The sequence below is a fragment of the Phyllostomus discolor genome, chromosome 5 (assembly GCF_004126475.2).
Source record: "Phyllostomus discolor isolate MPI-MPIP mPhyDis1 chromosome 5, mPhyDis1.pri.v3, whole genome shotgun sequence".
Lineage (NCBI taxonomy): Eukaryota > Metazoa > Chordata > Mammalia > Chiroptera > Phyllostomidae > Phyllostomus > Phyllostomus discolor.
The window spans coordinates 12,726,098-12,749,874 of record NC_040907.2 but is presented as its reverse complement, the minus strand read 5'-3'; the positions used below and the strand labels follow the sequence as shown (position 1 = coordinate 12,749,874).

At 36.0% G+C, this 23,777-nt stretch overlaps 1 protein-coding gene across 27 annotated transcripts in view; it reads left to right on the top strand.

The window, feature by feature from the left end:
* The window catches only part of EIF4G3 (eukaryotic translation initiation factor 4 gamma 3), a 294,941-nt gene that overhangs the window by 124,089 nt on the left and 147,075 nt on the right, over positions 1 to 23,777 (top strand). For 15 of the 27 annotated variants that reach the window (XM_036025438.1, XM_036025450.1, XM_036025440.1 and 12 more), the window contains 3 exons: positions 11,390 to 11,485; positions 12,885 to 12,998; positions 16,517 to 16,549. In XM_036025438.1, the coding sequence (XP_035881331.1) occupies positions 11,390 to 11,485; positions 12,885 to 12,998; positions 16,517 to 16,549 (243 nt within the window). Of the gene's footprint in view, positions 1 to 11,389; positions 11,486 to 12,481; positions 12,524 to 12,884; positions 12,999 to 16,516; positions 16,550 to 23,777 lie in introns of all 27 variants that reach the window. The other 12 variants (XM_036025459.1, XM_036025453.1, XM_036025452.1 and 9 more) reach the window with 4 other exon arrangements.

Genomic DNA, 23,777 nt, shown 5'->3' with positions numbered 1-23,777 from the left:
CAAGGTGGTACAGTCCTTACTTACCTTGGCACACCTTTGTAGTCTGACCTTCATCTCATTCCTTGGCCTACTCAGCCTCACCCGCCTCTGTCTTGGGGCATTCCTGATGTATTCAGGGTTCAAGCAGATGTGCCCTGCTTTTCCAGGTCTTTGTGCTTCTGTGTTACTCTTTGTATGTATGTAGTCTTTCTCTGTGTATGTCCACCTGCCAACTCACCTATCTATCTCTTGTTGAACTGTTTCCTCTGGAGGCTCTCTGGATATCTTCTCCCAGGAAGAATGAATGAAGTTTTACTTTGCTTCTTGACATGTTATTCACACTCCTTCTTACAACACTTTCTATGTCCTGTTACCGTAGAGTTAGGTAAATTGTAAATCCCTGAGCACGAGAACTGTGTCTTTTTCAGCTTTTTCCAGTACTTCCAATTGAAGCTGAAAAGAAAGGATTTTTTAATTGCTGTATTTTAAAAAATGTATGGTTTGAGGGTTTATTTCATTCCAGTTTGAGTGAATAGTTTTTGTATGCCTAGTGTTTTCCATTGGTGACACTACTAATTAACCACCTTCAAAGGAAAGAAAATCTGATGGAACTTTGTTTTGAGGCCTTGTTATTTGTGTAGAAGTCAAGAACATAGACCATGTCATCGAGGGTTGCTTTTTTGGTGGGGGGAGGGAGGGAAGGAAGGCTCCTAGGGGATGTATTGGTCATGTCCAGGAAAAGCATAAGCTGTATTGACAATGCAGTGACAACTGCCTTCTCCTTCAGGTCTGCTGGAGAGAGGTGTTTTTCTCCAAAGTAGACCTGACCTATTGAGATAGGAAGTTTGCTAGTCTAACCAGTTAGCCTCCTGTTTTTGCTTGTCAGCATTTTTTATTGTCCTGAACACTTGGTGTGTTGGTCAGGTAGGGGAATGACCATCTGGTGCCTAAAATGAGCTTTATCATACAACTGTTTGGTGTTATTGAAGGAGAGGTTTCAGGGAACTGTAACTCATTAGTGGGAACTGGAGAAGCAGCCAAGTGTTGTGGTGAGGCAGAAAGTTCCAGAGTTACTGGGAGCAGGAAGATTATTGGTGGGTGACTCAGTTGTTTTCTAAACCTATCTCATGTGATTGAGTGTGCATGATGTCTATTTATTCTCGGCAGAGTGAGTACTAGGGGAGTCACATTACATAGCAAGCATAATGTTTATTTAACCAGCTCAGTGATGATCTAAAAATAGTTTGTAGGGGATTTTTGTTTTCTTACTACGTTTAGCATCATAAGATAGAAAAATCATAATGGAGATCCATTGACAAAGGCTTTCCCTTCTAGATAACTTTGAATATATAGTCAACCAAACTGTTTCACTTCTTTCAGTGTAAAGATGAAAGCTTTGGTATTTATATAGAAGGTTAGGTAAAGAAGATAGCCTTCTCTTTATACAGAAAATAATTCCGTATTATTACATTTTAGCTTCTATTCTGGACAGATGCACATTTGGGGTGCTTCAGGACCATCATTGAGGTATTTTATGTGCTAAATTTTTACACAGGAACTTTTCTTCCTTTTTGTGAGGTTATAGCAAATGCTTTTTTGAAGTGGAAATGTTATTGCTGTATATTTGCTGGAATTTGTAAATATTTAATTGTGATAGTAATAGTTTTACCCTGATTTGCTTGATTTACTCACCTCGTATTCAAGGTTTGTGGCACCGTATATTGTAACTGAGTCTTTCAGTGTGTTAAAATGTGATGATTATTGCCCTGTGTACCTATTTATATGTTTGACTCTGAAAGAGAAAGCATTTGAGCCTGAGTATATCTATTAGTCTTACTCTGCTCTGGGAAGCATTGAATTACTGTGATTTATTCTTTTTGTCATTTGAGTGTTCTTGCTCTTTAAGGTGCTGCATATGCAACAAATGAACTTGTCTGAGATCATTTTGAAAAGGAAAGGAAAACTGTGTTCATTAAGAAGAAATAAATGTCAGGATTCTGTTTTTAATAATGTTTAATGAAATGGCAATATTTGATTATTCTAAGTAGTTCATAGAATATTACTTATAGTGCTTGATGCTATGTATAAAGTGTGAAATACATACCTTTTTATGGCTAATGAAAAGTGACATGCATTAAATAAATATTGTACTGCATTAATTTGTTTATTCTGTTTCAAAAATTAAGCAAACATGAGAATTTAATTTTTTATTTTTAGTATTACATTGTTAGAATATTTGCTAGGATTTCTTTTTTGGCATCTTTGTAGTTGGTGCAGTCATTAGGGATTTAATATACCTGAAATGGAATCTGAATGTACATACCTTCTAGCTCACTGCATGTAAATGGACCTGACTTGAACACCATTTGAAAATAATTCCAACAATTGCACTGGCTTGTGTGATCTCACATCTGCCCTTATTGCAGTAGATAAATTACAAGTTGAACATTTCTCGGTGTTAAAATTGTCTGGGCCTGAAAACCTAAGGTTCAGCAATGGTAATTTGGTCATGTTCCAAACAACAAAGATGAAAACGATTTCATGTAAACTCAACTAATCCACAGGTGGTGAAATCAGGTTTGGGGAAAAAGAGAGTGATTTTTCAGTTCTTGGCAGATTGGCAGCTGTGCCAGATACGCCACCGAACCCTAATTGACATGCAGAAGGCAGTGTTTTCCTCTGTAGTAGAGGAATTATTTGTTCCTTCTAGTCAATTGTAGTGTTTTTTGATGATACGGTGAGGGGAGGCAATGGTTTTGTTTCTAATAACCTCACTTGCCTTGTGAAGTAGGAATATATATATTCTGCCTGGATCTGGTTCTCCTCCTTCCTTGGAAATAAAATACAAGAACTAGGTTTTCCCCTTCACTGAAATATATAAAAGACCTATTTTTGCAGACTGCTAAATGATTTAAAAATCTGTGTTCGATGGTTTTGTATAGCTATGAGTTTCAAGTGGATTACAGTAGCATATCAAATTGTCAGTATTTAGACAGGTCTATATTATCAAGTGGTGCTTAAAATTTAAGAAGAGATAAGCAACTATATATGTGCAAGTACGTATTGGTCTGACAGCTAATCAGTGAAGTTTAATAAATGTTGCAACAAACTTCTTGGTGGTCACTTTGTGATAGATGCTGTGTTGATACTTAAATATTTTTAATTGTGGCAAAACACATATATTAAGTACATCCACATTTTTGTACAACCGTCACTAGCATCTATCTTTAGAACTCTTTTCGTCTTGTAAAACTGAAACTCTGCACCCATTAAATGATAACTTCCTATCTTCCCCTTCCCCCACCATCTGGCATCAACCATTCAATTTTCTCCCTGTTTGCCTAGTGCAGGTACCTCATAATGGAATTACATACTATTTATCTTTTTGTGACTAGCTTATTTCACTTAGCATAATGTTTTTAAGGTTCATTCATGTTGTTGCATATATGTCACAACCTCCTTACTTTTGATGACTCTATACATGTATGACATTTGGTTTATCCATTCATTCTCAGTGGACACCTGATTGCTTCCACCTTTTGACTATTGTGAATACTGTTGCTGTGAACACAGGGGTACAAATAGCTCTTTGAGATGCTGCTTTCAATTCATTTGGGTTTATATCCAGAAGCCAAGTTCATGGACCATGTGATAATTCTATTTGTAGTGTTTCGAGGAACTGTCATGCTGTTTTTCGTAGTGGCTGCACCATTTTCCGTTCCTGTCAATGATGCACAAGGGCGCCACTTTCTCCACACCCTCACAAACACCTGCTATTTTCTGTGCTTTTTTTGTGTTTAGTAGCCATCCTAGTGGGTATGAGATTGTGTATCATTGTAGTTTTGATTTGCATTTCCCCAGTAATTAGTGATGTTGATCATCTTTTTGAGAGCTTATTGTCTATACTTGTACCTTCTTGGAGAAATAAGTATTTAATAACTTTTCCTATTTTTCAGTTAGGGTGTTTTTTTGTGTTGTTGAATTGTGGATTTAAGGATATATTCTGTATATTCACTTCCTTATCAGATATATGATCTACAAATATTTTCTCAATTTTGTGAATTTCTTTTTCACTATGTATTGTGTCCTTTGATGCCAAGAGGTGAGTTTTGATGTAGTCCGGTATATTTATGCCTTCCTTTGTTGGATGTGCTTTTGGAGCCATAACCAAAAATTCATTGTCAAATCCAACATCATACAACTTTTCCACTATATTTTTTTCATAATTTTTTTAATCCTCACCCAAGGATGTGTTTATTGATTTTTAAGAGAGAGGAGAAGGAAGAGAGAGAGAGAAACATCAGTAGGTTGTCTTCCATTCATGTCCTGGCGGAAATCAAACTCGCAACCCTAGGTATGTGCTCTGATGGGGAATTGAACCCACAATCTTTTTTGGTGTATGGGACAACTTTCCAACCAACCATTTGACTAGTTTTTGGCTACTAATTAAATCTTTTTTCTAGTCTCAGGCCTGTTCAGTTTTTCTGTCTTTTCATGATTCAGGCTTGGTACGTTGTGTACTTGTAAGGAATTTGTCCATTTTATCTAGGAAATCAAATTTTTGACATACAGTTATATAGTATTCTCTTTATAAACTTTTTTTATTTCTGTAAAGTCAGTAAAAATACCTCATTGTTGATTTCTGATTTTAGTTGCATCTTCTCTGTTTTTTTTTTTTTTTTAAGATTTTATTTATTTATTTTTAGGGAGGGAAGGGAGGGAGATATAGAGAGAGAGAGATAAACATCAATGTGCGGTTGCTGGGGGTCATGGCCTGCAACCCAGGAATGTGCCCTGACTGGGAATCGAACCTGGGACACTTTGGTTCCCAGCCCGCGCTCAATCCACTGAGCTACACCAGCTAGGGCTTCTGTTTTTAATTATTAGTCTATCTAAAGGCTTGTCCCTTTTGTTAATCTTGGTTTCATTGATCCCCACCCCCCCCCATTTGTAAAAATATCTGCTCTAATCTTTGTTATTTCCTTCTAATAGCTTTGTTTTTTTTCTTTTTCTGGTTCCTTAAGGTTTAAAAGTTAGGTTGTTGATTTCAGGGTTTTTTAAATAATTTTTTTATTTTTAATTACAGTTGACATACATTATTATATTAGTTTCAGGTGTTACCCCAGTAATTAGACATTACATAACTTACTAAGTGGTCATTCCAATAAATCTAGTACCCATCTGACACCAGACATAGCTATTAGAATATTATTGATTTTATGCCCTATGGTGTACTTTACATCACCATGACTATTATGTAATAACCAATTTTTACTTCTTAATCCCTTTACCTTTTTCACCGATCCCCCCAACCCACCTCCCATCTGACAACTGTCAAAATGTTCTTTGTATTTTTGGGTCTGTTTCTATTTTGCTCATTCTTTTGCATTTTAGATTTAGTAGTTGGTAAATAAGTGTTTATTGTCATCTTATTGTTCATACTTTTTATGTTCTTCCTTCTTTCTTCTTCTCTTTAACATTTCATGTAATACTGGTTTGGTGATAATGAACTCCTTTAGCTTTTTCTTGTCCAGGAAGCTCCTTTATCTGTTTTTTTTTTTTATTCTAAATGATAGCTTTGCCAATAGAGTAATCTTGGTTGTAGGTCCTTGCTTTTCATCACTCTGAATATTTCTTTCCAATCTCTGGCCTGCAAAATTTCTGTTGAGAAATCAGTGGACAGTCTTAAAATTTTTTTTTTTAAAGTTCACTGATTTGAGAGAGAGGGAGAGAGAGAAACATTGATTTTTGTTCCACTTGTTAATGCATTCATTGGTTGATTCTTGTATGTGTCCTGACCAGAGAATGAACCCGTGACCTTGATATATCAGGGCAGTGCTCTAACCAGCTGAATTAACTGGCCAGGGCATTATCTGGTAGTCTTATAGGAGCTCCTTTGCAGGTAACTAACTGCTTTTCTATTGCTGCTTTGAAGGTGAAGGATCCAGATTCTCTAGGGTCCAGAGAATCTCTCTTTTTGTCTTTAACCTTTTAATTATGATGTGTCTTGGTGTGGGCCTTTTTGAGTTCATCCTGTTTGGGATTCTGTGCTTCCTGGACTTGTATGTCTTTTTCCTTCACCACATTAGGGAAATTTTCTGTCTTTATTTTAAACAGGTGTCTGATTTCTTGCTTTCCCTATTTTCCTTTGGGCACCCCTGTGATGCAATTGATGGTATGCTTGAAAATGCCCCAGAGACTCCTTACACTATCCTCATTTTTTTGGATTTTTTTTTTTAACGTTCTGATTGGGTGTTTTTTGCTTTCTTGTATTCCAGATAGTTGTTTGATTCTCAGCTTCATCTACTCTAATGTTGATTACCTGTAAATTATTCTTCATTTTGTTTAGCGTATCTTTCATTTCTGACTGGTTCTTTTTTATAGTCCATGTTCTTTTTTTATGCTGTTGAAGTTCTGAGTTTATCTACTTTTCCCCTAAGTTCATTGAGCATCTTTATAACCACTATTTTGAGCTCTGCATCTGGTAGATTGCTTGTCTCCATTATTTGTAGTTCTTTTTCTGGAGTTTTGCTCTGTTGTTTTATTTGGGAAATGTTTCTTTGTCTCCTCATTTTGGCAGCATCCCTGTGTTTGTTTTTGTGTATTAGATAGAGCTGCTCTGTCCACTGGGCTTGATAAAGTGGCCTAATGCAGTAGGTATCCTGGAGGGTCCAGTGGCACAGCCTCCCCATTCAACACTAGCTGGTCACTGTAGTTGAGTCTTGATTACTGTTGACATGTCAATGGGAGGGATTTACCCTCGTGCTGATTGGCTGCAGGGACTGTCTCTGACCACCATGAAGGATCAGCTATGCAGGGGCCCCCCCCATGGAGCAGGACTTATTTTAGCAGGCTCTGGTGCCCACAGAGTCCACCCTTTGAGTGTGTTGTTTGTGGAGGTAGTTGGTGCTTCAATGTGGCCTGAAGCTGTCCACTTGGTGCACTGGCTCTGGGGCCTCCCAGGAGGTGCAGGCCAAGGTTGGCCACCACATGTGTTCTACCTGGGGCCACCCAAAGTGAGCTACAGAGTGATGTGCAGATGGCTGCTACTTGTGCTAGGCTTGGAGGTACCCAGATGAGGCCAACCTGTGAACCAAGGCCAGCTGCTGCTATTGCGGGGCCTGGAGCCAGTTAGCAAGAGGTACAGGGCATGCAGAGGCCAGATGCTGCTTGTTTGAGAGATTTTAGGAAAGTCTGAAACATGAGTCAAGACAGGCCATTGGTATGGAAATCCACTGGTAACAGCTTTGGTGGGCGCAAAAGTTGGTGTGTCAGGGTCTCAGGGAATCACCAGGGTGGGTTGAACAGTGATAGCCAGGCTGATTGAGACTTAGGTATGCTGCCTGCCTACAGACTCGGGGAAGGGCCCATCAAAGGAACAGTGGCCTCTGACCTTCAGCCACACAGTTGGGTGTGGAACCCACCCCATCAGCGTCTCTGCCCCTGCTACCAGTCTCTGTGTGGCTTCTGTGTATCCTTAGTTTTAGGACTTCCATTCGGCTAGACTTCAGGCAGTTCTGAATGGTGGTTGTTTTGTAGTTAGTTGTATTTTTGATGTGGTTGTGGGAAGATGCAAGTACCAACTGCATTTACCTATGCCACCACTGTGACCAGAAGCCTCAAATTGTGAACTTGCTGAAGGTAAAAAATCAGCAGCCATATATCCTTGGCTTCATTTGTGCACATAGACCACAGCACGTAAGTTAGAGTTCAGTAAATATTCTTGATTTAATTTTTATTGTGATTTATGAGATGACATTTCATTTGTGTTCCAAAAATATTTAGAACTTTGCAAAACATAAAAACAGAAGCATCCTACTGGATTTTCTGGTTTGCTTTGCCTTTTTATACCACTTGAAGGGGAAGCTAAAGGGCAGGCATCTTCATTATGTTTTATTATAAAGTAATTCTTTAGACCCAAGAAAAGGGAAAAATACAAAATACAGAAGTGTATAAAATAAGACTTACCAGTCATATCCTGTTTTCTCCCCTTCCAATTCACATTCCTCTTAAGTAGCCAATGTTAAATTTGCTACATACCTTCCTAAGACATTTTAGCTTTGTGTTTATGGGTATACTGTATGTGTGTATTTAAAAAACCTGCAAAAATAGGGTGATTTTATATTCAACAGTTCTACAATTTGCTTCTGGCACTTAATGTTATAGATACATTTCCATGACAGTGCGTGTAGATTTACCTCATTTTTTCCAAGATTACACTATATTCTTACATTGATTGAATATAATAGCATACTTTCAGCTCTCCCTTGTAAATGGAAATTTAGATTTTTTTTTTGTATCTCCTCCCTCCCCCCACTTTATGAGTGTGTCTGTAGGGTAAATTCATTGAAATGAAATTGTGGAGTCAAAGGGATAGGCTATTTAAAACTTGGTAAGTATTACGTACTATCTCTTTGAAAGGTTGTGTTAATTCAGTCAGATTTGTGTGTGTATGCACACATGTGCTAAATACTGATCTTATGTCTTCATGGCGGTGTTTATTTAAGGTAAAGGAAGACTCTTAAAACAAGAGCAATAGCCTTTATTCTCTGAGTTGTATGCGAAGTGCTTAGAGTAGTGCCTGAAACATAGTATATATAAGAGCACAGTTTATATAAGAGCTGTATAAATATTTTCTGTTACTTATTTTTGTTGGCTTAAGTTTTATTATATTATGAAAGTAGAAAATCCTTGTAAATTTTTTTCACATGTCAGTATTTTGAAAATTGTCACATCTGGAGGCAAAGTGCTTTGTTGGTGTGTTCTGTCTTATTACGAATTCACCCTCAGATTTCTGTCTTTAATTGTCCAAATCAGTATTTTTCATATAGTTGTTATGGATGTAAAGGTTATGTATGTGGCACAGGGGCTGTTTTGAATGACTTGTCTTCACTGGCATTCTGTTATCGGTTTGTCAGGTAACATCATTTGCTAGTTGTTTTTGTTACTGTTGTCTTTTTACCTCCCCAGTTAGTAAAACCGGATCAGTGACTCATTGAAACATAAAAGTAATAATGAAAATGAGAATGTATGTCTATAATTCATTTACATTTGTGAACTGGATAGCAGTATAAATATAAGATATTCCTGTATATGTCCTTGGAGAAGTAAATCTTTGTGGTAACTTGGAAGGTATCTAAAAAGAGGAAGTACAAACACAACCACAGTTCTCTGTGCATTTGGTGTGATGATACATGTTCATAGAATGTTCCCATTCAAGTTTTTCACAATATTTTTCAGTGAAGCCTCCTACTATATTAAGCAAATTATTCCAGGATAACTTAATCCAGTAAACTTAGCCAATCATGTCATTAAATGCAGAGAAGAGATGAAAAGCATAGAGGCATCTTTCACAGGTGCACTCCTTGCAATAACAGGTACAGGTCACATCATTCCTAAGAAATAGCTAAAACTAGTCACAATGGAAAAATGCTGTAACAGAAAACTGAGTGAACTATTGGCAAAATTCTTCATTAATGCCCTTATTAAAATCTTTGTTTATTTTAATTTTTTTTGTTTTAATCATTGTTCAAGTACAGTTTTCTCCCTTTTACTCCCATTCCAGCCCACCCACCCAATCCTCCCCACTTCCCTCCCATTACCACTCTCCCCCTCGTTTTTGTCCATGTGTCCTTTAAATTTGTTCCTGTAAACCCTTCCCATTCTCCCCTGAAATTCCCTCTTCTCTCCCCTCTGGTCACTGTCAGCCTGTCCTCTATTTCAGTGTCTTTGGTTATATTTTGCTTATTTCTTTGTTTTGTTAATTAGGTTCCTGTTAAAGGTGAGATCACTGCCTTTCACTGCCTGGCCCCTTATTAAAATCTTACTTTTAATAGCATGATAGCATATATTGTAAAAGAGGAATCACTTCCATGTGTAGGTGTCATCACATACTATGCCTTGCATTTAGATGAAGCTACTTGTGTACAGAGTATGAATCAGCTTTTGGCATACATGCAATTTAAATTATAAGAAGTACTTAAGGGAACAAGACAGGAATGTCTGCTTTTCTTACTCAACATAGTACTGGAAGTCCAAGCCAAAGCAATCAGACAAGAAAAAGAAATAAAAGTCATAAAAATTGGAAAGGAAGAATTAACACTGTCTTTATTTGAAGATGACATGATACTATACATAGAGAACCCCAAAGATTCCACCAAGAAGCTACTAGAACTGGTAAATGAATCTTCAGCAAAATAGCAGGATACAAAATTAATCATCCAAAAATCAGTTGCACTTTTTATATGCCAATATGAACTAATAGAAAGGGAAATTAAGAAAACAATCCCATTCACAATTGCTTCAAAAAGAATAAAATACCTAGGAATAAACTTAACCAAGGAGATAAAAGACCTATACTCGGAAAATTATAAAACCCTGAAGAAGAAATTGAAGAAGATACAAATAAGTGGAAGCACATGCCATATTCATGGATAGGAAGAACTAACGTCATTAAAATGCCTGTACTAAAAGCAGTCTATAGATTCAGTGCAATTTCTGTCAAGATTCCAAAGACATATTTCACAGAACTAGGACAAATATTTCAAAAATTTATATGGAACCACAAAAGGGCCTGATATAGCAACAGCTATCTTAAGAAAGAAAAGCAAAATTGGAATCATGCTATGTAAAATCAAACTATACTATAAGGCCATAGTAATCAAAACAGCCTGGTACTGGCATAAAAACAGATGCATAGATCAGTGGAACACAATAGAGAACTCAGAAATAAACCCACATCTGTGTAGTCTATTAATATTCAACAGAGGAAGCAAGCACATCCATTGGGATAAAGATAGATTATTCAATAAACGGTATTGGGAAAATTGGACAGATACATGTAGAAAAATGAAAATAGACCATCTTCTTACACCACACACAAGAAAAAATTCATAATGATTTAGACTTAAATGTTGGACCCAAAATCAAAAAAATCCTAGTGACAGTGATACTTATACTCACAGTATCAAGTAATTGCACCTAGATGTATCAGGGGGTTTAAGGTCACCTCTAAAAATGCTGCATTTGGTTCTGGATTGTTGGATATTGTCATAAAGATGAGTTTAAAAAGCCCTGGCTGGCGTAGCTCAGTGGATTGAGCGCGGGCTGGGAACCAAAGTGTCCCAGGTTCGATTCCCAGCCAGGGTACATTCCTGGGTTGCAGGCCAGAACCCCCAGCAAACGCACATTGATGTCTGTCTGTCTGTCTGCCTGTCTGTCTCTCTCTCCCTCCTTCCCTCTCTAAAAATAAATAAATAAAATCTTTAAAAAACAAAAAAGATGAGTTTAAAAAGTAGATCTGTAAACTGCATTAGTAAATACTAATATAAACTTTTTAAAATACTTTGAACTTGAGTCACCATGCCATATTTATTCACAGTGTGATATTGTTTTTGCCATTCTTTGACAGACCCCTTATCCCTCTGGACAGAATGCAGGTCCAACCACGTTGGTATACCCTCAAGCCCCTCAGACAATGAATTCGCAACCTCAAACCCGTTCTCCGGTAAGTAAGCAGAAGCTTGTTCTAGATAATATTCTCCTACTAAGATTGTATTTGTAGTAGCTTGCATTTCTTTGGCTAATATTTTTACTTGATTTTGGAAATCTGTCCCAAAGACAATTTATTATTGTTGTTGTTATTATTACTAATATTATTATATTGGTTAGCTTTGCATTTTTCAGACTCTTTGCTAAGTGAATAATATAGATTTATTAAGAAAAAATGGAACCTCTTATCTTTTATTTTTCAGTGGCATGATTTTGATAAACATATTTCAGTTGCATTCAGGTTTATTTTAGTTCTTAATCTGTTGTACTGTTCAAAATTCAGGAGAAGATTAAAGCACAATGATTTTAAAATTAAAATAAATTTCATTAATTAGACTCAAATTCCATTGGTTTGTGAAGGACTTCAGAACTGGTGTCATTTGAACAGTTCAAACCATTTGATAGTGTGGACAAATGCATGATATACACCAATGATGTATTCGCTTTTTAAATGGTAAATAAATTCTTGTACAAATGTAAATGCTGTCATCCTCCTTGCTCATCCTTTACATGGATTGCAACAAGAATCGCAAAGACTGGATTTACTCAGGGTTCATCCTTTTGTTTCCCAAAAGAATACAGTGGCTTCAGCTGTCTGTTCCTTAAAACGTCGTTCCCTGCCTTGCATGATTAGTTTTTGCTAGAAGGTGCTTCTGTAACATCACACACTGTATCTCTCATCCCTACTTGTACCTCAGCTTTGTGTTTTCCTCAGGATACAGGGATCTTATTTTGAGCCCCCACCCCTGCTTTTTTTTGCCTGTACAGGAATATTTCATTGCATTTAGCTTCTGTTCATTTAGTTTTTGCATGAATTTAGGAATGTGGAAATGTATGAAAGAATTGCACAAAGAACTAGGAGAGCATAGACTGCACCAGAATGTAATCTCTTTCTTACCCTCTTTCTGTCTTCCTTTTCCGTATTGCCCTCTTCTCCAATACCTGTTCTTAGATCCTGGTTCTCCCCAGGGGGTGGAGGAACCATTCTAAAGAGGTGGGACTTTGGTCCTAGTTGCTTGTTTGCTTGTCTCTTTTTTTTTGTTTTGTTTTGTTTTTTGCTGAAATGGTCAACAAGATGTCTGATGCAAGCTTTGTTCTGAGAGTGCTTTGGGCATGTGGACACTTGACTCCTTGGAGTGGGCCTAAGATCTCACGAGTTTAATTTAGATAGGCCCAGGTTCTAATCATTAAACATGGAACATTATGGTAAGCTGTTATTGCAAAGAATTCTGTGGCCCTCTTTATCCCTAATCCCCCTTTTATAATATTGGGGGAAAAAGATTTAAATTTACATGGTTAGAACTGGCGCAAAACCTGACTGAAGAGCTGCATCTCTAAACCAGTTTTTTTGACAGCCCAGCAGAACAGTGCCAATACATTGCACAGACAACTGGAAGAGGAGGAAGGTTTTGGAACAGACTCCCGTTTACAGGTCCTTGGCTGGAAGAGGCTGGATAAAATACTGCATTGTAAGCAATATAACAAACTGTACTTCTTGCAGGCAGTGGTGCCTCTGGCACTCATTATTTTTGACCACATCCATTTATTGGCTGATGAACAGAAAGGCATTGATTACTTCCTCTCTGAAAGTCTAATCTAGCATGGCAGTTTCTGCCAGGCCTAGTGGGGAAAAGAATAACAAATTGGGTGGGTCTTCTCTATTGGGAACTAGACAGGAGTGATTTGGAGTTTAGATTTTTATTTTAAACTTGAAGAGGGATATTCTTTCAGATCAATTTGATTTTAAAAGGCAAATTTAAAGGCTTCTTTTTCCCTCTTTCCATTTTCTAATCAAATATCAAGGGGGAAATTGTCTGTAGTTGTCAGCCATTTTTCTGTGGTCATAAACTCTTCAGATACTATCTTCTATGCAATTTTTGCCATCCGCTCTGCTAGTGACCATTACCCACCCCCATTACTAAAAACCACACCCATAACATCCCATTACATACCCCAAAACAAGTGCAAGACTAGCAGACCCCAGACTACTCTTGCTTGTTGTTTTGGGTCCAGTTTTCTTTATTTCATTTGTGTTGGTGCTGGGTGGGTTAAGTTTGGGATATGAAATTTGGCAGATTGCATTTTCTTTTTACATCCCAAGTTGCCATAGTCTAGTCTCATCCATCCCATAGCTGTCCCAACTGGTGAGGAGAGGTAAGCTGTTGCACCAAGGAAGGGACCCTTCCCATGGCTTTGTAGAGCAGCTAAAGCTTACTCCATTCTATTTCTGCATTAATGGGCCATTGGCAATTGCACAGTTTAGGCTCTTCTGTTCTTCCCTGGACAGCTGCCTTTGCAATCCAACTGGCTTCAAGGGTCCCCCACCCCCTTCCCTCCTTTAGGTTATCCTTGTGCCTATATTTCTGTTTGATACTTGTTAATATCTTACTTAAATTTATATTTTTGAAAATCTTGTTTAAAAGTAAAAAATAATGATATGCTATTTATCTGTTCTATTTTTTGGTTATACTGAAATTCTTTAAACAGTAGTTTATTTTTAAATAGCCTCCAAAATAGCGAAGCAGTTGAATGCTTAATTGGGAGAGGTGGACAGTTTGGCTTTTGCAGTAACCTGTTGCTTTAGTTATTTTGTGGTGCTAAGTGCCAGAGTTACATCAGTGTTACGTTGGCCATGCCCAGTTACCAACTATGCACAGAATAGTGAATGAGTGGGTGGGAGGGTCGCATTAACATTGGATCCAAGTTCACAGAAGGCTGCTTTTCTTAATATCTACAGTCCTCACCATCTTAAAGACCCCTCTTCAAAAAAAGAAAAAGAAAAAAGAAAGTTTCTATTTTTCATATGAGCCAGCAGCGACTACAGTTTGTTCTGTTGCTTACAGTTACCCATAGGATTAAGACTATTGTCATTTCAAATAAAAAACTCAATAGCCAATGGTGACTAGTGCAAAATAGACTAGGGTACTTTTCCACTAACTTAAATTGTGGTTTTTTTAAAAAAATATATGTATAATTTTATAAGGTACTCCTTTTGCTCATAGAAAGTTCTTTCTACTGGAACATTTGAAATATATAAAGTTTTAACTTTTGTTTTAGAGCCTTAGAAATGGGAACCTTTCTGTGGAACAGTGATAAGACAGGTACTGCTGTACTCTGGTTAATTTTTTAACATGGCCGTTCTCTTTTATTTTTCTTCAAAAGTGTCATGAAGAAACATCTCACTTCTACCCCCTACTTTTATGCCACATGGGTGGTGTTGCCTATTCTTGAAAGTTTATGTTCATAGTAGAGGTATGCTCTGTTTTCATAATTGGAAAACTGAAATATATAGATGTCAGTTTCTTTGAAGAGAAAATGTTCTGCAAGAACTAAAGCAGTGGTTATCATCATTCTGAAAAACTATTTTTACAGTGTTTAGCAAATCTAATAGATGACCTAACACATCCTAATCATGTAGGTCATAGAGAACTCATCAAGTTATGCTGAATAACTTAAAAATATGGTAAGGTACTTTTCATTACCTGAATAATAGGTGACATTTTAGCTTCTGAGGTGAATTCTTGATGGAGCTATTTTCAGGCATTATATTGTGGCGTGTGCTTCACTGTAATTTTTTGCATATTTTTATATGAAATAATGATAATTGAGGAAATAATTACGAATCTCTTGCAAATACTATTGCAGATAACTGATGTCTGGGTATGGAGGATTGTTTCTTACGTAAGCTTCAGTTCAGTTCACCTATAGTGATGAAATGACAGAAGGAAGGTTCCATAGGAAATAACACAACTGAAGAAATATATTGTAGCTCCTTAAATGTGTTAAATTAAAATCCAGTACGGTTTGCATTCAAAAACTGCTTTCTAAGTATTTTCTTTTCACTCTTAAAGAGGGTGGTTAACATTACAATATTCAGTATATTAGTAGCCAGTACATGACAGTAGGTACCCTAATATTTTTCCATCCTTTTTAGTAAAAATCACTTTAGAAGCCCAGTTTTGCCCTGATGAAGAATGATTTGATCTTAGAGGTTTAGTATTTAAATAAAATATTATGGATGAATAAGCCTTTTCTTCCATTCTAAGCTAGGGGAATTAAGAGTGGAACCACATATCACCTGTTTTCAGGTACTCAAAGACTTAGCTGAGAAGTTAACGTTTTCTTTTGCATTTATTCTCAGTATCAGATAGCAGGAGGTACATATGTACAGTGTTGTGCTGTTGTGTATAAATAGTGAGTGAGAGATTTGACTTCTTCTACTCCTTTTTCTTCTTGAGCTTATATAGTACAACTTCGATTGTGTTAGTGATGTTCTTCATTAGTTATTTGCTTTGATATGCCTGTTATTAAATTTTACTAGTTAATTGAATTTAAACATGTAATTATATATATTTACAGATTATATATCTAGATTATATATAACTATGTAGATTATAAACATTTAATGTAATATAATACATAAATATATGAATAAAAGTTTGTTCTTTAACTCCAAGAAGTAAAGGAAGATACTAAAACTTCCATTTCATGTGTGAGATACCCCATTTAACTTAAATAAATTTGACATCAGTCCTGTTACATTCTTTATTTCCTGTTGGATAGTATTACTACCTCCTGGTATTTCTTGTAATATAAAAGCATTTCTTACTCCCTCCAGCTGTATCAGTTGCAAAAGCACACTTGACTTTTCATACATTTGTTTTAATATAACCACTCAGTATTTCAAAAAAAATTTTAGGGTTTTTTCCCCCCCTATTGGAGAATGACCCTTACTCATGCCTAACAGCTTAGCTGTTTCTCTCCCAGCTGATAGATGGCAAACTGTTTCTGGTAGTGGTGTTAACCTGTTGAATCTTAGTACCTGTCTGTCACTGTCCTGCAGCAAAGCTTTGACTGTTTGTGTTTTTTTTTTTTTCCTTGTGGGTTTTTTTTCTTTTGGCATATTGTGTGACATTTTGGTTTTTGTTGTGGTGTTTCTGACTCTTTGTGCCTTTCCTTTTGTGTTTGTTTTCCCTCCTTTTCTCAGTTTGCAGCGGGGCCTCGACCTGCCCATCATCAGGTACTGTACCCTCGCCCCTTCACTCTCATCTTTAACTAATAGGTGGGGGCTTTAGTAGCTGCTGACTCTTAGAATGCTGCCATTCCATGGAACCGTTCAAGCTGCTGTCTTCAAGGGTAGCTTCAATCTGTGTAATTCAGTTCTTTTAGTCCTTATTTCACAGCATTTTGTTATTAGCAAACCCAATTGCTTCTGTTGATGGCACAATTAGGAGATTAGTAATTTTTTCTTTCCAAAAAATAATTGCTCTAATTTTAGAGAACCTTGAAGATACTAAATTTTGGAGATACTAAACACTCATAGATTTTGTGGATTAAGTTTAACATTAACTGAATGGAACAGGCACCATTCTAAGGGTTTTCTATTAACATTCTGACGTAACTTGTATTGATGTGTATAAAATAACATTAGTATTTCTAAAACCACTTAATCTCAGTTACTAACCTAGGCCTAATAACAAATTAACAGTAATATACGTTCATTTGCTACATAGAATTATCTTTATTCTTAAGACATATTGAAAATAGATACTTTAATTAATTTTAATATTTTTAGCCTATTGGTTTTTTAATGAAGTAATTGTATAAATTAAAATTTCAAAAAAGTATATGCTGACACTAATTTACTTAGCAGAATACTTACAGGGTGTGGTTTGAGAGAAAGAAAAAGACTTGCAGGGTTTTTCCCCCCAAACAGCTTTTAATGGAGTGTTCTGAAACATTTTCTTCTGCTGTCGTAGAAAGAGCCCACCAGGCTGTAGAATCTGATAGATCTGGCTTTCCTGTGTAATTAGCTGAGGCAAATCTTTTTCTGAGCCTCAGTTTCCTTATATGTAAAATGGGGATAGATACCGTCTACATTAGAAATAATGTACTTAAGTCATTTGACACAAAGTAAGCAGTCAATATCTGGTAGCTGTTTTTAATGTAGTTATGCAACATAATGCAATTCAATAAAAGAAAAACAGTTTACCAGTGTTGATTTATCTGTGGTGTCATACTTAGAATTTATCTTACTGAGTAAATGGGTGTTGTTAATTGAAGGATTTCATTGTCTAACAGTGTCTTAATATAAAGCTCTGTGACTCAAAGTATAGTCTTATCCAATTTAGAGGATGTAAAGCCAAGCAAAGTCTAACGTGTTAAAGACATTTTGCAGGAGAACTCAGGTGGTTGTATGAAGTGGCTGGCAATTCTTTGGATTTGATATAAAATTCAGGGGTATATTCTGGTATCAAAAGATACTGTTGTAGTACTTTGAGAACTTAGACTTTGGCATTAGCTAGGCCTCAGTTTGACTCTTCCTTATTCAGTGTGTGTTCTTGGGTAAGTTATTCACTGTTCTCAGCCTCGGTTTTCCCATCTGTAGAATGGGGGCAGTATTAATACCATCTCAGGTCTGATGTGAAAAGTAAATAAGATAATGCAAATAAAATAATTAGCAGTGTGTTTGACATGTACTAATAATCTAGGGGTAAAATGACTAATAGTTAATAAAAGAGATAACCCCTTAGGTGAAAAGATTGGTTATAATTTTTAAAAAATTGAAATCAAGTGCCATAGAGCCAAGGTTTACATTTTAGTCAGGAATCAAGCCAGATACTCCTGACAGAGAAACCTGGGAGATCTTTGCTCAAAAAGCAGAGTAAAAAGAAACTACTGATTCATAAAAATGGTTTTTTTAGCTCCTTGATACAAGATTAGGTGTTTGATTAATCTTTGATCAATAGCTCTGATCCTTAAGTATAGGGGTATTATGTTTAAGCCTTTATACATAGTCAGATTTGGGAAAATGTATTTTTTAAACTTTATTCTATGCCTAAAGGCTTATGGTACATTTTGTCTTTCTTTATTTCTAAAAACCAAAGAAGACTTCAAGGAATTTCTGCAAGGAAAGAATGATTTCAGTTCTGAATAAATTTTTCACATGTACTATAACTCTTTAAGTATTGGAAGATTGGTCTTTCATTTAGCTGTAGGATGATGCTTGTGAAATTATGGCATGTTTCAACTAGTAAAACAATAGAACTATACATGTGTGAATACTTATTATTTAGTAGGAAAAGTAATTCCAACACTAATTCTTTGAAGATGTTTCTTGAGATGGAGAAAGAATCCAGAGCATTGTTTTTGGATACTAAAACTTCAGGTAGCTGGCTGCTTTTTACTGTGGCATGCTTCCTTTATAAACATAAGTTAAAAACTTTTTTTTTCTGTAGAACACGGAGAACTTAGTGAAAAGGAAATGTGTAATCTTGGTTCAGGCAGCAGCAGCAGCAGTTACCTTAGAAAAGCAGAGGAAGGGCTTGAAGTGCCCGTGCTGAGCAGAGGCAGCTGGGCCGGCGGTGTGCTAATGGCAGTGAGTGAATTGTTGGGAAAAGCTTGCTGTTCTGTATGCACGAGTGTAGCGTCCAGTTTGGTTTGTTTCACTATGAAATAGATAGGGGTGTGTTCAGTGGGATAACCGCTTATGAAAAACTGCTCTTACATAACCACTTAGGAAAAATTGCAGTTTGTTTAGCAACCTCTGGGCTCTAAATCCCAGTAGAACTCCCCCAGTGACAATTAAACAAAACACACATTCATACATTTCCAAATACCCTCTATGGAAGTGTGACACTGTTTACCGTTTGAGAATCACTGGCTGAAGTCTGTGTTTAGGAGAATCTTCTCCTCAGATCTAAAGTGAGGTAGAGATCTCAACCCTGAGAGATTGATGGAGAAAATACTCATAATACAAAACGGGGTGTAGAGAGTTACTTAATGAAAGCAATACAGTGGAAAACAAACATTGATATACAGTGAATACATTTTTAAAGAGGAAACATTTATGTCCTCTTTATGTGTATTTTTGATTTATTGTGCTTAAGATTTAAAGTTGGAATTGAAGGCAGAAATGCTTTTTTCACCTATGGTTGTTTGCTTTGGCCAAAAAGAATTAAATCAAATTAGAATTAAAATTAGAATTAGAATTAGAGTTTGCCTTGAAAAGTTAGAATTAGTGAATAGATTTCTCATTTCTCCTTTATTGCATCATTCATCAGTGGCTACCTTTCTGATTACATATCCTTTTACCCTTTGATCTTTTCTTTTTTAATTAACAAAGTAATTGGTGCTGGGTAATGTTTCCTATGATTACTATTTCTAAAATCCAATAGTAAATATATAACTTTTTGTGGATGCTTAATAACAGTTAATCCTTCCAGTATTTTAAAGAAAGAAGTATTTACTGTTAAGTAAGCTATTTGGAGATAATTGCCATCATCCAGTTTAGTAATTGAAAACCTATATATTTTTTCTTCTTTGTAAAATGAAGTTATCTGAATTGAAATGTAACAAATAAGATTTTGGATAGTAGACATTTTTAGTTTAGTACTGGGTTGGCCAAAAAGTCCGTTTAGTTTTTTCCATAAAATAGAAGTCACATTGTTTATTTTTACCTATACCTTGATTGATTTGGATATTTTGAGTATGTTGGCTATTTCCCGTGTGGTTTAAACATTGATTATTCTTAATATGTCATTTTGATCGCTATCAACTTCAGTTGGTCTACCGACCACAGAGCATCGTCCAATGAGAAATGTCCGGCACGAAACTTCACAAACCACTTTTGGCATGTTTGATCAGTCACAGCACCTTCTCCATACAGTGCACAAATCTTCTTGTGTTTCAGTTGCATTTTTACCTTTCTTAAAATAATAAAGCATCATATGCTGGAAGTGTTGCATATTTTCTTCCATCTTCAATATTAAAATAGCTATACAAAATTTCACCAATTTAATAAGTTTTTTAAAAAAATGCACACTGGTATGACAGCTGTCACAATACAATCTAACAAAATTACTTCAAATGAAATTAAAGACAACTAAGTGCTACTAGACCCATCTTATGGAAAAAAACAAACTTTTTGGTCAACCCAAAAGAATGAAGAGACTGTTATAGGATGTGTTTCCTGTACTTTTATTTAGAAGATTTTTATGTGTAGGCATCTTGGGCTATTTCAGCCATGTCTTCTTGGTTCTATGAGTTTTTGGCTTTTGCAGGGATTCTTTAGATTACTACCACTCCTACTACTACTACTATTATTATTGCATTTTATAACTTGAAGAGAATAACAGTTTTCTCCAAAAGTAAAAGAAATCCTAAGTGATTTTATATGCAAAACACCCTTGGCTTTAGAACTATGTCAACTATTTTTACTCTGATGTTTGAAAATCCCAACTTAATTAGAAACTGAACAGAATATACACTCAGAGTTAAAAACAAGTCACTTGGTATAATGTAGATTCTGGCTTGTGTTATTAATTTCATGGTTTTGGTCACTGAAATTTGTTTAGTTGTGGTTTAAAGTTACTTATATTTCTTTATGTGACTTGGGGGCTTTACAAGAGATCAGGTGTTGGTTATATACTATGGCTGCTAGTCTTTGCACTGTGAGAAAGACGAGGGATTGGTATTTAAATTGTTTGTAGAACAGAAATATTTTGCAGTGTGTTGCAAACCCAGTTGCATATATCTGCAGTGTGCAGATACATGATTTTAGTTTCTGTGGTGTTTACAAATGCTGGATAATATGCCATATTCAGAGCAGTTGGATTTAGTGTAAACAAATAATAAGCTTCATAAAACTTAACAGTAGTTGACCTCAAGGAATATGTTACCTGGTGGCAGGCATTGAAACTATGTATGTTTTCCTTTTGTAGTTTGGTTCTTTTTGCAAAAAGATTTTAAAATGAAGAAAGAAAAAAAATAGCTGGTTTGTGTTCTTTTTTTTTTTCATCACGTTCCCTAAAGTTTTCTGTATTCAAAGTTATGCTGTTACATTTGAAGTCCTAGTTCCTGGTAGAGAAATATTTCTATTACTCTAAGGCAGTTTCTTTCATTTGGAAAGGAAAATAGATGAAGATTAAGGCTTGCCTCTGGGGCCAGACCTGGCACATCAGAGTTTAATGGATCTTACTAGGAATTAGATTAAGCATCTGTGTAGTTTTATGACCAGAACTCTTAGAATCTTTTTCACAGCTTGGTAGAAGTCAATGATGGGCAGTTTTATCTGGTGTCTTGGTCACAAGGAGTTGTGGGATTGCAACACAGAAAGTGAAGAAAATACAGGTTGGAACTAGTTATAACTGGGATTCAGTCTCACCTTTATTACAAACTGACCTTGCGCCTTAGCTTACTTATCTGCAAAATGGATAAAATAGGCTCATAAATGATATAATACCGAGGTGTTATAACAACAGCACCTGTTGTGTTAAAAGTACCTGGCTGTCACAGTGCCTGGCTCATAAGTCATTGGTAAGTGTCAATTTCCCTTAAGCAGCAAGGCAGCCTGACATTTCCCCCTTTCCCAGGCTATTTTTACCTACAAAAGGAAGTGTTCTACAAGGATGCTTATTCGCAGACTCTATATTATGATCTGACAGAACACCTTCTTGTTCCTGACAGAATCCTTAGGAGTTTCTTGCCTCCGTTTGACATAATCCTCTAGGGCAGCACTGTCTAATACAACTTTCTGTGATGATAAAAATGTTCTGTATTGTGTTGTACGCTGTGGTAGGTAGCTACTAGCCACATCGGGCTGCTGAGCACTTGAAATGTGCAGTGCAGCTGAAGAACTGATTTTTACATTAAATACTAATTTTAAGTAACCAAATATGGCTAGTGGCTACTATGTTGGACAGCTTAGCTTTTTAGGGCTTATATCTCCTAATTCTCAGTGAAACCTAAATTATGTTATATTGACCACATGCAGGAAAATACAGAAAAAAATTTACAATAATCTTCATTGTGAGTGGTAAGTCAGCGGAAAGTGTGGTTGACACTTGAGTGACATCCCATTATGCATACACTTTACTATGTGTTAGAACATCATAGCACTATTATTTTTTTTCAAGAGTACTTTAGAATTTTAACTATATAACCTAAAATATTCTTAATTGCAGATCTTATAATTTATTACTCTAGTAGGCTAAACTAGATATGCAAAAATCTAGGGATTTCAGAAGCCTATTTTTGATATTTTTTATTGCTTTGCAAATTAATGTATATATTCAGTAGTTCTTCCCCATATGGGAAGAGCTAATGTGATTGAATAGGGTTTTTTTATTTGCTTTTGAAATTGAATAGGAGGTCTTCAAATTTATGATTATTATGTAGTCTTTTTAGAGGTATCTTTGTCTTTTGATAATTTTAGAGAGCAAAGTCTTGACAAATGATATATTGTAATTACCAGCATCTTCAAAAAACATTTATTACCAATGTTATCGGCCAGGAAACTTCAGGTTATGGTATAATTCCTACATCATAGAACAATTTTCCAAGAGGAATGCTTTTCTTCTGCTTTCTAGGGTGTTTCTGTGAAATCAGCAATCATAAGCACCCTAAGTTCATCCTCTGTTTTGGATCTGCCCAAAGTACCACCTCACCTGAGGCCTGCAGCCTTCTTTTTGTTCTCCTGGCATACTACTGCACCACTGAAAGAGAAAATACTTAAATTAACATCAGATTTGGAGATGATAGCTATGTTGTGCATGGTTCTTTACCTAGCCCTGTTCAACATTTTTTATCAGCACTTGGATTCATAACGTGCCTGTCACATACGCTAATGGTCATGAAATTTAACACTATGTGCAATATTCCAAATTTAAAAAAATTTGTACAATCTGAAATCATGGGTTGAAATTATAAATTTTATACCACTTGCTAGCTACCATGTACCACTCTAAACACTATATATATATTTTTAACCTCACAGTATACCTGTAACCAGATACATTTTTACAAGATTCCTAGTATGAGCTTCAAAACGCAACTATATGAGTACACACTTCCAGGTTATGTATGAAGAAGATTTATGGGTTTTAAATGATGCTAACTTAGTACCAGTCAGTAGTAAAATGTGGTCGACAAAAGCACTCCTGTGTTTCCTAGTGTTATTAATGGAAACATGGTTGATCAGAATAAGAGAGATAACATTTCTCTTGCATTCAGCAACAGATAATCTGTTGAATGAAAGTCAGGTACGTTCTTTGCAGACTCCACTTGAGTATTTGTGTTTGCTGCTATTTAGTGACACTTTGAGCAAGGGAGCAAGTGGAGAGAAAAACATAAGCTGGTGAAGGAATTCAAAATCTTGGTTGGAGGGATAAAGGATAGCGACTGGTGATTGGCTTGGAACCAAAAAAGACAGTGGTGTGAGAGCTGGTAGTGATGGCCAGCCTTCAGAT